General features: G+C 39.6%; 1 protein-coding gene across 1 annotated transcript in view; it reads right to left on the bottom strand.

Moving 5' to 3' along the window:
- RASGRF2 (Ras protein specific guanine nucleotide releasing factor 2) overlaps window positions 1–15,820 on the bottom strand; it is a 276,199-nt gene that overhangs the window by 162,277 nt on the left and 98,102 nt on the right. Inside the window, exons 3-5 of the mRNA XM_017870896.1 lie at window positions 6,837–6,984; window positions 4,457–4,546; window positions 1,619–1,872 (exon numbers count right to left, since the gene is read on the bottom strand). Coding sequence (XP_017726385.1) covers window positions 1,619–1,872; window positions 4,457–4,546; window positions 6,837–6,984 — 492 coding nt within the window. The remainder of the gene's footprint in view (window positions 1–1,618; window positions 1,873–4,456; window positions 4,547–6,836; window positions 6,985–15,820) is intronic.

Below are 15,820 nucleotides of genomic sequence, written 5' to 3'. Positions count from 1 at the left end.
CCACCTAATTGATCTCCCTACAGACTACTCTCAGCAGAGAAGCCAGAGTGAAACTTTCAAAGTCAGAAGTCACATCACACCCCTTCTCTGCTCAAAACCTGACCAATGTCTCCCCATCTCATTTAGAGTAAAAGTTAATGGCTGTACCATGTCCCACCTTGATAACTCCCTGACTCTTCCCTTCACTGACACTGAGCAGGGCAGGCCCTCAAGCTCACCTGCCGGGCATGTTAAAGCCCCATGGCCCCTGCACGCACAGCTCCCTCTGCTTACCTCACTCTTCCTCCAGGAACTTCAAGCCTTTGCTCGAATGTCACCTTATCCTTGAAACTTTTCTGAAAACCTGCTATAAAAAAACTATGGTACATTCACAGATTGTAATACCATGTCGTGATTTTCTTTAATAGAATGCTCTTTAGGTATCAATATGGAAAGATCTTCAGGAAATAATGTTAAGTGAAACAATGAACTATATGTTAAAGTACATTGCCTTTGTGTAAGAAGAGGGAAAATAAGATTCTATATTCATAGTTTCTTAGATCAAAATTGAAAAACACTAAAAAGATAGATAAGAAATTAGTACAGATATTATGTATAGAAAGTGGCGGGGCGGCTGGGCGCGGTGGCTCACACCTGTAATCCCAGCACTTTGGGAGGCCGAGGCGGGCAGATCATGAGGTCAGGAGGTCGAGACTATCCTGGCTAACACGGTGAAATTCCGTCTCTACTAAAAATACAAAAAATTAGCCAGGCGTGGTGGCAGGCACCTGTAGTCCCAGCTACTCAGGAGGCTGAGGCAGGAGAGTGGCGTGAACCTGGGAGGCGGAGCTTGCAGTGAGCTGAGATGGTGCCACTGCACTCCAGCCTGGGAGATAGAGCAAGACTCTGTCTCAAAAAAAAAAAAAAAAAAAAAGTGGGGGGAATTGGGTGGACAGAGACAGGGTGAGAGTGCAACTGCTAAATGTTGTTTTCATGTTTTTTTTGACTTTTGAACCATGTGAGTGTACTATCTACCCAAAAACAAATAGCTAAAACTCTAAGTAAAACACCTAAACACTCCCTTGTCCCCTTCTCCCCTTCCCTTCTTTATTTTCTCCACAGCTCTAATCGCCATATAATATTCTATCTATTTCACTAATGCTGTTCATTGTCTGTCTTCCTGCATCAAAATTAAAGTTCCATAAAGGCAGGCATTTTCTGATTTTTCATTGATGAATCCTCAGCAGTAAGGAAACTGAAGATGTATTGAGCAAATAAATTCACCAGAGCTTCTCAGGCCCTGTCTTAGCTTTTGCTCTTCCTAAAATACTTGTGTATAATTAACATGTAAAAACCCATAAATCACTCCATTTTCTTCAGTTTATGAGAGAGATTATCTTCCCCGACACACATCTCCACGCGACAAGACAATGTATGTCAAATAGGGAAGAAAAAATTAAGAACATTAGATGCCAAGATTCAAGTAAAGATATAAAATAACAATGGAATACAAATAACAGCTTTCTTATTTTACTATCATAAACTATCGAGATGAAGTTCTGAGATCTTTTGAAGATTAAGTAAAATTCTTGTAGGAAATACAAAGGGGGTTTTCTCTTGGATTTATGCAATGTCAAACCTGTTGAGAAAAATACTGCTGACGTCATCGTGGCTGATGGGGGGCTTCTTGGAGCTGGCGGCCATACGCAGGGGCCGGAGAAAGCCGTTGACCAGGATGTAGAGCTGGTGAACGTACTCTGACTCTGCCTCCACCATGGTGAACACAATCTGGTTTCTCTTCCTCATACTTTCAGCATGGGGAGAGCAAATGTAATCCTGCACGATGGTCTTCCATTTCCTTCTGCACAACCATCCTCGCATGAAGCTCTGAACCTACAGAATAAAAAACCAAAAGGGAATCTGACTAGTTGCAATGGTGATTAATTTATGGACAAGAACATGAAATATAATTAAAAATCAATTTTGCAGAAAACATGAGAGCCTCTAAAATTGATCAGGATTCCCTAGGGATGATGTGAAAAATAACAGGCAAGCCTGAGAAAGTGCACTGGCCTGTGTGTTTCAGCCAATCAACAAACATTTACCGATCATCTTTAAAACGCCCAGGTAAATGCTGGGCACTGAGCAGTCAAGTATATATTATAACCTTTCACTCAGAGGCTCTGCCATTACTTGCTACCACCTTGACCTCTGATTCTCTGTTTCTTCATCTATAAAATAACTGACAGAGCTGGACATGCACAGGCCTGTAGTCCCAGTTACTTGGGAGGCTAAGGTGAGAGGATCCCTTGAGCCCAAGAGTTCAAGTCTATCCTGGGCAACACAGCCAGACCCCATCTTGTGTTTCTCTGTTTTTAATCTCATGTTATCAGACTGCTTTCATTTCTCATGAAATTAAAATAAAACGATTAACAAAAAAATACAAAAGTCCTTTCTAAATATAAAAAATTATAACAATTAACTAGGATTTGTTTTATGATAATTAGGGTTTGTCACTTTAGATGTGGCAGATTCAGCAACAAAGTAGTTGGTAAATTCACATATAATTGAAAGTATTAAATCACTACCAAAGTATCATTATTATCTATTTAACACATCCTTACACTTTTCACTTTTTCCATACTATGTTCTAAATTATCACATATTGAACAGTGACCCCTCTTTTGCAATGTCTAAAATTCTCTTGTTTGCCTACCTGTGTGGTCACCATGTTATCCATTTTTATACAGGCATTAAAGTCACTCTACTTCAATAAAAATTAACCACATTTTAACACAATTATGTGGGGATATTATATTCAAGATTATTTGAAGAAATCTATGAAAATTTCCATGAATTATAACCAATTTTAAATTTTATCTATTTAAGTAAAAAAAAATTATGTTTATATTTGCACAAGATCAGAATAGAGAATGATTCATTCATTGTTAACACTTTTTTCCATGCAGACATTATTTTGAAATACGACATAAAGAACAACAAAGTTGATCTCAAAACCTATTTAACCAGTGCAAAAATTGGTTTAAAAAATTATTTCTATTAAGAAACAAGAAGGTAGAAAAATATTTTTAAAATTTTATCAGTATTCTTTCATTTAACAGAAATATTTTTAAAAATCACCTTAACTGGATTTTGTGTTAAGTAAAACCTTTCTATTTAGTTGGGCAGGGGTGCTTGCTGACCAATAGCTGCTTCACTTATTTACTAATAGACCAGTTTCTACCACACACCTGAAAATTGAATTTTATTAATTTTTTTTTTACCTGCAACTGCATACTATTAAAGGAAAGGCAATATAATTAACCTTGTTTCCAGACTGACTAGATGGGAATTTTTTTAAAAAAACGAATTAACCTTATAACATAATAGCATAAACCAGATTCAAAAAATAATAATTTCTAAGCAATGAATAGTGTTATTTTACTTTTAAATTTCTGGAAAACTGAAAACATTTGGCTTAGTCCAAAGAATAATTTCTATTTCAAATTCTGAGCAATATTTAAAGGTGTAAAAAAGAATATAAAATAAAATTTAAAATCAATTTTGTAGAAAACACCATAGTCTCTAAAATCGATCAGGATTCCCTAGGGATGATGTGAAAAATAACAGGCAAGCCTGAGAAAGTGCACTGGCCTGTGTGTTTCAGTCAATCAACAAACATTTACTGATCATCTTTGAAACACCCAGGTAAATGCTGGGCACATTAAAGCTTTGTTACAGTGAAAGGGGAATGATTATTAGCATAAAATGAAAGGAATAATAACAAATTAAAAAGAAATAAGATTTGAAGATGCATATCCAGGCAAATTTCCTCAAATATGATGCTTTTCACTTATTATTAACAAAGCTGAGTAAGTGCTTTATATAAGATAATCAGGATCATGGGATCAAAACCTAAATGACAAATCAAAACACAGTGGACTAGAGTAAGAGCCAGCATTTGGTTCACTGCAAAAGTTGTGCAATTATAAATGGCAGTAAGAGGGAAAAATCTGCTGATTGTGTGGATGTTAAATAAGAAACAATAATAAAACAGAAATCTAAGCGGATGTGCTGATTTACTCAATCGTCTCACACGCCCAAAAAAATCTTCCTTAAATAGCACTAAAGATTAAAGCTAAAAGAAATATTTTTGAAATGTAATTTAAAAAATATTCCCCCAAAATATGAAAGCCACACAAAATCAAGAGGTTGAATAGCACTTAATTAACCCCACTGGAGAACACTATTGTCTTCATGCCTGGTTTTGGCATCCTTCCTAGACAGTGTAAAGACATCTCAAGCATAAATTCTCTAGAGTAGCCATGTCTGGATCATTCTGCAGGGCAAGTCTGGGAGCCACAGCACAGAAACACCAAGGCTGCTCCCAGCTCACGCACAGGGTAGCAAAGACATCACCATAGAACAGACGACTGGTCACCACACTCCTGCAAAGCTGGAAACCTCCAGGCCCCACCTTTTTAATCTTCTTGATGTCTGGATCTTCATCTTCTTGGTTGCTTTGGTAAGGTCGCATTCGTTCTTTGGTTTTATTAAGAGCAATAATCTGGAACACAAAATTGGTCCATTTCATGACCTGGGAAATGCTGGAATATAGCCATAACACATAGGAAGCTCTGCCTACAAAGGCGGTCCAATGAGATCCTCAGAAACATCCACGTTTTATGCACCCTGTCTTCCTTTGGTGCCGAGATGGGGGAAACATAAAGTTTACCCCAAGCACGGTATCACCAATGGAAGTGTTTATAAGAAGTGACTGTGTAAAGTGTAACCTGGAATCTGGGCTAGCGGAAATGTTAGCCCAAAACTCAGCCCCAGCTGCCAGTGGTGAGAGGCCAAGACCTTGTCAGGAGCCCAGCGATATGTCCACCCCCTCACCTGAAGGCGGCTGCCTGCAATGCCCTGTGGTCCCCACATGCAGTGACACTAAGCTCAGAGCCCCTGGTTCTGGCCATTGGCCTGTAGTCTTCCAAAGCACATGGCACCCCAGACTCACAGACGTCCTTAGGAAAATGGCAACTGTAAAGGGAACTTCAGAGCCCTGGGGCTGGCCCAAGCCAACTAAGAGAATTCCTCAGAAAAGGTAAAAAGGATCAAAATAACCTGCGATCTCTTCATATCTCCAGCTCAGTTCCGTGACCTGTGAGGGGCATTTCAAGACTGGGTGGCCTCTCAACTACACATAGCAGTAAAATTCTCTAGACCAGCACTCAACAGCAGGCTCTTACAAGCTTAAGAACCTTTACAGACCTACTAGCCAGCAATACCCTATAAGTTAAGAGATCATAATGGCCCCTCTCTAGCTTGTCTTTATATTTTGTCCCCCACACCAAATCCACCCCTCTGCCATTTTCTGGCAAGGAAGTGGGAAAAGAAAGGGAGCAGGAAATAAATTAATGGCTCCTGTCAAGAGACCACAGAAGACATACCTGCAACTGACAGTTTTTTGCTGCAATCTACATTCAGACTAAAATAGAACATAGTGAAGGCAGATAAACACACATAAACATTGAGGAACATCGCCTGGTGTTGAGCTTCTCTCGTGGAGTAAATACCAACCTCCTTCACTGAGCAGACAAGCATCTGCTCTAGCTTACAGTGGCAAAGAAAGAACACAATAATTTTGTTTTAAATAACAGTGCCTGATACAGTCTTTTAAAATGCAGGTTTGTTAAGTTTTCTGCTGCTGTTTTCACCATATCAGATATCAGGGTCGAACTGGGAAGTTAACAATTGTAATAATATGGTGAACGCCATCTGCAAGTTGTCATCATCAGAGAAGCTGCCACATCCCAGTTGGAAGAAGCTTGTGCCTGTGCTGTCAACACCGGAGGTGATGTGTGCTAGGAGCAGAAGGCGAAAACCCCATCTAGGATTCACAGGGTGTGTCTCAGAGGAAGGTGCAAAGACACAAAAAGGAAAATGTTGTCTGATGACAATAAAAATGACAAGAACATTGCCAAAACGGAGGAGCCTAAACTGTTTCTGTCACTGAGGATACAATTGTGTCCTGTTCCCTTCTTTGAATCTCAGAAGATACCAGTGCATCCCTGGGCAGAAAGAGGGAGGAAATCTCATTCTCTGCATTCCTCTCCCATTCTTCAGTGATTGCTTGCTGCCCATGAGGAAGGACAGGACACTGGGAAAGGTACATTCAGGATTCTCTATCTGGACTGAGGCCTGGAAGGGAGGGAGGACCCAGGCACACACCATGGCTGTAGACTCTAAAACCGCCTTCTGCTCACACTGGGCATCAGCCTCACTATCTGGGGATGCAAGGCCTGAGAAGTTCACACTCTGAGGGAGGGAGGGGGAGGCAGGAATTCCAACTCCAGGGAAAAATGCACCCTAGCAAATGTCTTATAGTTAATCCAAATGTTCTTTTCAAAACTGTGGAGGGGAGAAGGTTGGACTCCTTCAAATCTAAAAGAGTAAAGTATTTCTGAATTCATTTCTGGTCCTCCCTTAGTTGTCATTTTAGACTTTAATTGAATCTATGGCAGACTCATAATTGTCATTACTGTAGGGCATCTGAAAACAGTTAAATGCTATAGTCAATTCTTGAATTGCTGAGCTAATAAAGGGTATCAGGAGAACAAATAACCACCCCCCACCAAAAAAAAAGCACATTATCCTGATATGTTCCTGTAGCACATTTGCCTAATCCTAATATAGACATTAGATCCATGTCTATGTCAGGCCCAACCATGTATGTTTTGACGTCAGAGGAAGTCAGCCTGGGATTAAAATGCTGCCCTGAATAGGCCTTAAGTAATCATGAGGAAATGACGGTAAAACGTGAAACAATGAGAAGGAATCTATCAACTGGGAAATACCTCTGATTTAAGCCTTTCGATTTCTGTGTCTTGATCTTCAAGTTGATGTCGGAGTTGGTTAGCTGCAATTTTTTCTGTCTCTACGATCTGAACTAGATGAATGTACTTCTGCATTAATACTTCCCTCTCAATCAAAATGTCTGCATAACTTGAGAGAAAATTACACAGTTAGTCATTGAGATATTGTTCTACTATATATAGTTCCATATAGAATATAATATGCTACATTTGAAAAAGAAATGAGCATTATTTCTTCAGCTATCTCTACATTACATAAATGTTAACTTTCAGCTGACATTTGGTATCCTTCAATGATGAATGATTTAAATAATCATTTTACATATCCTTCACTAAGAATTCATTTAATGATACTTGCTACCCAAAATATCTTATCATAGAAGTGGGTAAAGTACAAAAGAAATTGTAATAGTTTTTAAAAGAAAGTAGTGTGTCTTCTTTAACAAAAAAAACTGAGGTCTTTTGAATTCTGGCACATGGTTTCCAGGGATGCTATTCAAAATATTTCACCGAGTAAGATATCAGCCAATCAAAATAAACCTGCTCCCAAACAGAATGAACGCAGAGACCATTAGAACAGGCACTAACTGGAAAAAAGCTATTATGTCTGTATTAGTGACCACCAACTCTGTTGGGCTCTCTTTAAGACTGCCAAATCATTGACTGTTTTTAAAGCCAACAGAAATAGAAATTATATTCTAGAAATAAGTTTAGATTATTTGGGCCCTAACTCCTGCAGCCTAGCCTGTATCTATGTCTTTGGTCAAGTATGGTAAAACAAAACTTACTCTTAGATTTTTACTGATGATATAATTCTGTGGTATCTAAAAGTTTGCTTCCAGATCTTCTTGCATCATTCAGGATGATGAAATGAATGTTCCTCCATGCATACCATCTTTCCCCAATGGTATGATAGTAGTAATTCATGATAGTTACTATCTATTGAGTGCATAGGATATAGCATACATTATTTCATCTCATCTTCCCAGCAACCCCAGGAGATTTGTGATCCCAATTGCCCAGAGAAGGAATTTGATCTTCACAGATGCAAAGTACTGACCTCAGATCACACAGCTAGTAGGTAGCAGGGCTGGGATTCAAATTAAGGTATGTCTGACCCCAAGTCCATGTTCTTAAACACCAGCTAAACTGCCTCTCTGATGAGAAAGTGCACGTTGGACATAAAGAAGAATGTTGCAGCAGAAGTGTTTTGAGATACCTGCCCAAACTTCCACTCACTTACCTCCTCTTTGGGAACTTGGGCCATGGCAAGCCATGTTTATACCACAAAAGCTGCTCTCATGACCACATTAAACCAGCCTAAAAAGAGATAACTGGTGCAAGCTAAACCAAATGGATTATTTCCTCTTGGAATCTGGGATTGTACCTCTGCCTTATTCGCTTGAACTGCAATAAAATTAACTTGGAAATTCTGGTTGCCATTTTTGGGCAGCCATATTTGGCCACACCCATGCCAAAACGGTCAAAGTGAGTCCAACGAGAGAGAAAAGAATAAGCAGATGTTCAGAAAAGCAAAGACAGGAGAGACAGAAAGTCTGAGACAGAAAGTTAATGGCCACCTGGGCTCCTGTAGCTTTCTAGTTCCTGGTGCCAGGCCCTCGTGACACTGGAATACAACTTTAGCCTGGGGTTTAGGGAGATACTGCAGTGTCTTGCTAATAAACTCTTTTTTTTTTTTTTAACCTAAGCTGGTTTGAGGTTTAGGTTACTTGGTTTGTGTTGCTTGGAACTAAAAGTCTTAAGACACTTCTAAAAATCACAATTTTAGGTCAATTATCTCAACATCCTCAGCACCTGTATTGTGCATGTTGTTAGGGTTAGAAAAGAACCGTGTCAGCAATATTTTCAAGTCACTCGTTCTAAGAAATTACCCGAAGAGACTAGAAAGGGAGGCTATGAAATTACAAGTGACAGGAAGGGAAAAGAAGAAGAAAAGATAGAAGAGTCTTAATAGGAATATGCTTTGGGAGAACTTAAGGGAGAAAAATAGTAATAGAGAATAAGAAAGGCAATTGTTATAAAAATTCTGCCTTTCTCATCAGTTTTATTAGAAATATGCCAAATTGGTTACAAATGCATTACATCAGTGTCAGGTAGCAAAGCAGTATTTTCTTTTCTCTTAAAAAAGAAAAAGGCAGGTCCAGTTTGGAATGCAAGGCTGACTTCACACAGACTCATCACCAACGTCCTCCCTGTGCTTCCAAAGTCTTTGCTAAAAAACTTGTTTTCTGTTTAAAGAATGAAACCGTAAAAGCTTTATAAAAACAGGAAAATATGCCATCAATAGACCAGACATCCTCAGCACCTATATAATGGAATTTGTATAATTCCATGAAGAGAAAAACTAAGCAAGCAGAATTAGCTTGGTGGGGAAATGAGAGTAGAGGAAACCACAGATACAGATACCTTGCATAAGCACACTTCTCACCAAGAGTGGCCCAGAGAGTCTCCAAACTCAGCAGCAACAAATGTAAACAACAGAGGGGAGGCAAGGGCAATTGTTATGATCTTCCATTAAACAAGTACCTTTAGAATATGTGAAGTTAGGCTCCTCCTCTTCACACCCCTCAAAAATAAGAACTAAAAGGCACAGCTGGCAGCAGTGACACATCCCCAGCTGACAGTGCAAGGTCTGCTTTCTCTAGAAAAGGGTGGCACCTTCCTAAAGAAGGACTCCAATGAGGGAGCTGGACTCTGAGAACAGAGGTTGGGTTTACTCCAGACATTCACTGTGGACACAAGGGAGAACCAAGAAGGGAGAGGCTTTAAGAGAGCCTGGAAATAAAATACACTGTATTCATTTTCTATTCTGTAACAACAGAACTTAAGCCACTAAGTTTGGTGATAATTTGTTACAGAATAGAAAATGAATACAGTGTATTTTACTTCCAGGTTCTTAAATCAACACATATTTATTATCTCATAGTTTCTGTGGGTTAGGAGTCTAGGCTCAGTTTAGCTGGACCTTTAGGTCAGGATTTCACAAGGCTATGATCGTGGTGTCAATCAAGATGCATTATCATCGTGAAGCTTGGCTGGGGAAGAATCCTATTCCAAATTCATTCAGGCTGTTAGAAAAGTTCATTTCCCTGCTGCTATAGAACTCGTGGCAGCTTCCTTCTTCAAAGCCAGTGGGAGAACATTTCTCACCTGCTCTATAAGGTCTTTCATCTGATTACATCAGGTCCACCAAGGATAATCTCCTTTTTAATTAACTCAACATTAACTGATTTAAGACTGTAATGATATCTTCAGTAACCCTTTTCCTTTGCCATATAATGTAACCTAATCAAGAAGTCACTATCCCATCATGTTTCCATATTTTAGTGGGTAGTAGCAAGTAACAGGTTCCAGCTGTGTGGGCTAAAGGGTATAGAATTACACAAGGAAGAATTTCCAACCCGCCTTCCTACTGTCTGCCCACATACCTGAAAAGGAAGCTGACACATGTTACACGATCCAGCAGTCACAGTCACAGAGTAAGCCCAGACCAGCTACCCATAATGTCCCACAGGATCCTTCATTTAGAAACAAGGAACAGCAGACACTCATGAAAACCAGCCTCCCCTATCACCACAAAAGGCCCCTATGGTAGGCAGTGTCTAAGATGGCCCCCCAGTGACCCCTGGCTTCTAGTCACTCCCTTAGGTAACAGGGCCTTCCTTTTGAGTGTGAGCTGGACCTAAGTGACTCACTTATAAAGAATACAACACAGCAGGAGTGATGGGATGTCAATTCCGCGATTAGTTTACAAGACTCTAGCTTCCACCTCACTTGCTTTCTCTTGCTGTCTTGCTGTATGCTTTGAGAGAAGTCAGCTACCAGGTTCTGAGATACTCTACAGGTTCTGAGATACTCTACAGAGAGGCCCATGAAAAGTAGACACTGTAGGAGGCCTTTGGCCAAGAGTCATTTAGGAACTGAGCTCAAGCCAACAACTGGTAAGGAAGTGAATCTAGTCAACAGCAGAGTGAGTGAACTTGGAAGTGGATCCCTCCCCAGTTACGCATTCAGATGAGAATACAGACCTGGCCAACACTTTGATTGTAGCCTTGTGAGACACTTTTGGGCAGAGGCACCCAGCTAAGCTATGCCTGGATACCTGACCCACAGAAACTGTGTATAACAAACAAATTGTTTCTTGTTTTAAAAATTGTTCAGCAGCAAGAGATAACAAATATAGCCCCAAATGAACAAACAGAAAAGACACTAAAAGAAACAAGTCTAATTCAGGTAAAAAGTTACCTACTATCTTCGGAAAGATACGGAAGGATATTAGAGACATAAAGCAAGAAGAGGCTGCCATGGAAAAGGAGTACTCAGATTTTTTATAAAAGAGTTCTTGGAAACAAAAAATAATTACTAAAATTTTATAGGTCAATGGAATTACTAACCAATAACCCAGACATGGCTAAAAACTAAGCTGGGTGGTCAGAGAGGTCAAATAAAGAACACTAAACAAAAATATAAAGAGACTGGAAATATAAAAGGAAAACTGAGCAACCTAGAGTATAGATCCAAGAAGTCTAATACCTGTCTTACGGGCGTTCCAGAAAGGAAAAAAGTTAGACTGCAATGGGGAAAAAATATTAATAATAAAGAAATGAGAGCTGGGCACAGTGGCTCACACCTGTAATCCTAGCACTTTGGCAGGCTGAGGCAGGCAGATCACCTGAGGTCAGGAGTTTGAGACCAGCCTGGACAACATGGTGAAACCCCATCTCTACTAAAATACAAAAAATTAGCCAGGTGTGGTAGCAGGCATCTGTAATCGCATCTACTCGGGAGGCTGAGGCAGGAGAACTGTTTGAACCTGGGAGGCAGAGGTTGCAGTGAGCCGAGATCATGCCACTGCACTTCAGCCTGGGCAACAGAGTGAGACTCCATCTAAAAAAGAAAAAACAGAAATGGAAGAAACTCCCTGAACCGAGCACAGCACAGTTCAAATAGAGAGAATAATCCAAATACCAGACAGGAGAAATGAAAACATTTCATACTCTGATATATCCTGGTAAAATATCAGAATTCTAAGGATAGAGAAAAATTTATAAGAGCTTCCAAAGAGAAACAACAGGTAGCCAAAGGAAGTGAGAATCATGCTGTCATACTTTTTTTTATCATTAACTTGGGATTCTAGGTGGCAACAGAGAATTGTGGAGAAAATATTTTGAACCTGCTTAACAATTTCTAAAACAATAAACAATACACAGACAACCAAACACTGACCAAGTACCAGGCAGGACAAGATAGGAAAAACTTACTATCCCCACACACTTACTGCAGGAAAAAACTATGAGGAGGTTTTCCAACCAAACAAAACAGAAATCAAAGACAATAAAATGACATTGAATGCAAGAAAACAAGCCAGATGAAGTAAAGGAAGCTAGAAAGAAACTAGAAGTTGACACACGCAAGGTTCTCCTTCAAGGGAGCAAATATTCAATGACATACGGTACATTTCATTCTCTGTGGGATCGAACACCAACCTTGATACTTTGGGACACAATATTTGTTATAAGCACTATGGAAATGTTCCTTGTTGGTTTTTAATTTTTCAGAATCAGCCTATGACAAAACACAGAGGAATAATTTAGAGAACAGAATATAAATGTCTAAAAGTTTATAAAGTGAGAATAAATAATAATGAAAGTAATAAAACCTCAGGATTAGGAAAGAAAAAACAATGAAAACACATTAAATGTCTAACTTATTATACTTATCTTTCCTAGCAGAGTCAATTCATACTGTCTAAAGTTGATAAATCAACAGTGGTTTAATTATATTATTTTAGGACATGAAGTCAACTAATTTAAGATCCAAAAATATGTAAGTAACAAAACAGAGGGGCAAAAGACAGGGGACATAAGAGGTATTGTAAGGGTGTTAAATTTTTCATTTTTATGCCAGAGAATCAATCACACTGGCTAAAATTAGTAAGTCAAGAAACAGACAAAAGGGCTTCACAGAACATAATAAACAAATGACCAACAAATGCATGAAAAAGGGTCCTTCTTGCTGCGCACGGTAGCCCATGCTTACAATCCCAACACTTTGGGAAGCTGAAGTGGGAGAAGAGCTTGAGGCCAGGAGTTCAAGACAAGCCTGAGCAACATAGTAAGATCTCATATCTACATATTTTTTTTTTTTTTTTTTTTTTTTTTTTTAGCTGGGATCAGCTGTGGCGGCTGACATCTGTAATCCCAGCACTTTGGGAGGCTGAGGCAGGTGGATCACTTTAGCTCAGGAGTTTGAGACTGGCCTGGGTAACATGGTGAAACTCCATCTCTACAAAATAAATACAAAAATAACCTGGGTGTGGTGGTATGCACCTGTAGTCCCAGCTACTTGGGGGGCCGAGGTGGGAGGGTTGTGTGAGCCCAGGAGGTCAAGGCTGCAATGACGGTGTTCATGCCACTGCATTCCAGCTTGGGTGACAAAATGAAAGGAAGGAAGGAAGGAAGGAAGGAAGGAGAAAGAAAGAAAAAGAAAGAAAGAAAGAAAGAAAGAAAGAAAGAAAGAAAGAAAGAAAGAAAGAGAGAGAGAAAGAAAGAAAGAAGGAAAGAGAGAGAGAGAGAAAGAGAGAGAGAGAGAAAGGGAGAAAGGGAGAAAGGGAGAAGGAGAGAAGGAGAGAAGGAGAGAAAGAAAGAGAAAGAGAAAAAGAAAATTAGCTGGTTGTGGTAGCACACACCTGTAGTCCTAGCTACTCAGGAGGCCGAGGCAGAAGGATCACTTGAGCCCAGGAGTTTGAAGCTGCAGTGAGCTATGATCTCACCACCGCACTCCAGCATGGGAAACAGGGAGAGATCCTGTCTCAAAAATAATAATAATACATTTTTTTTAAAAGTCCTTCTTAATCAAAGAAGTACAAATTATTTACCAAAAGTAGTTAAGATTTTTAGAAAAAAAGTACTCAGGGCCAACAAAGATATAGTAAATAGATATTGTCATCTAGCACCACTGAAGTGAGTCATTGTAGAAGACAATATGTATCAAAACAGGTCAAAATGTTTATATCCTTTGCCTTCATAATTTCACTTCTAATATCACTCAAGAAAAATAATCTTATACTTGCACAATGAGATACAAAGAAACAAAATGCTCATTCATTAAAATAAATATAAGAAAATGGAGACAATCTAAATACACACATGTATAATATGGAATTGTTTAAATAAGCAATAATATATCTACATAATGGAATGATAACAAGCCATTTAAAATATGTTTTTTAAAAAGTCATAACATAATGGCGCATACCCAAGATTTATTGATAAACAGAAAAAAACAAGAAACTGAGATAAACATTATATGTACACGTACATGTATATATGTTCATATACAGAGGGAGAAAATTAAGTATATACACAGACATAAGCAGAAGAGGAGAAGGGAAGAGAGAGACAGAGAGAAAGGTACTCTAATGAGAGACATACATCAAAACTTAAAGGGAGGTTTCTCAGGCTGGAGCAATTATGGGTGATTTTTAATTACTTCTTGAGTTACTTCTTTTGTGCTTTTCCATACTTTCCAATATTTCTGTAATATTAAGTGGGGAGAAAAGAGAAAATACACAAAATCCTAATGGTAGTTATTTACTTCATGCATTGGGATTATAAGTAACACTGATTTCCTTCTTCATAGGTTCCTGTGAGTCCAAATGGGTTCTTTGAGTCAACAAATATTTACTGAGTGTTGTATATTTGGAAACTGTTCAAAGCACTGTGCACAGGAGTAAGCACAGTAGGAAAAAAATCTGTCTTTATGAAGCTTACACAGTAGTAGAGAGAGAAAGACAACATTAATAAGACAAATCTATCATATGTCACCTGGTGATGAGTACTGTAGAGAAAATACGGTGAGAGTAGAATAGGAAGTAAGGGGGCAGAGGTGACAATTTTAACCAAGCGGTGAGGGCTGCTTTCATGGAGAAATGGTACTGGAGAAACCACTTGAAGCAGGAAGCTGTGTGGCGAGCTGCTGGAACAGCATCCAGGCCCAGGGAACAGTATGTGCAAAAGCCCTGCAGTTGGAGTGGGCCTAGCCTGTCTAGGGAATGACAAAGTGGTGAGTTTCCTCAAGGGGAATGATATGGTTCAGATCTGTGTCCCACCCAAATCTCACACTGAGATGTCATCTCCAGTGCTGGAGGTGGGCCTACTGGGAGGTGTACGGGTCATGTGTGGGTCATGGGGACAGATCCCTCATGGCTTCATGCTGTCCTCGAGACAGTGAATGAGTCCTCATGAGATCTGATTGTTTAAAAGTGTGTGGCATCTTCTTCTCTCTCTCTTGTTCCTGCTCTTGCTGTATGACCCACTTGTTCCTCCTTCACCTTCCGCCATGAGTAAAAGCTTCCTGAGGTCTCTCCAGAAGTGGGACAGATGCAGGTGCCATGCTTGTACAGCCTGCAGAACTATGAGCCAATTAAACCTATTTTCTTTATAAATTAGCCAGCCTCAGGTTTTTGTTTGTTTGTTTTAAGGCAGAGTCTCTCTCTGTTGTCCAGGCTGGAGTGGAGTGACGCGATCTCAGCTCACTGCAACCTCTGCCTTCTGGATTCAAGCAATTCTCTGCCTCAGCCCCCTGCGTAGCTAGGATTACAGGCGCCCACCACCATGCCTGGCTAATTTTTGTATTTTAGTAGAGACGGGGTTTCACCATCTTGTCCAGGCTGGTCTTGAACTCCTGACCTCGTGATCTACCTGCCTCAGCCTCCCAAAGTGCTGGGATTACAGGCGTGAGCCACAGCGCCCAGCCCAGGTATTTCTTTATAGCAATGCAAGAATGGCTTAAGACAAGGAGTAAGAAAGAAGTAGAAGAGGGAACAGGATTCTAAAGCATGTAGGTCAATAGAAAGTCTCAGGTTTTCCTCCAGCGTGAGGAATAAGCTTTGATCAAAGACCTTACAAGATTTCACTTTTTTTTTTTTTTTTTTTTTTTTTTTT

This window comes from Rhinopithecus bieti, unplaced genomic scaffold (assembly GCF_001698545.2).
Source record: "Rhinopithecus bieti isolate Rb0 unplaced genomic scaffold, ASM169854v2 scaffold_5216, whole genome shotgun sequence".
In the NCBI taxonomy this organism is placed as follows: domain Eukaryota; kingdom Metazoa; phylum Chordata; class Mammalia; order Primates; family Cercopithecidae; genus Rhinopithecus; species Rhinopithecus bieti.
The sequence above is the reverse complement of the archived record's forward strand: the minus strand, read 5'-3'. Positions and strand labels throughout refer to the sequence as shown.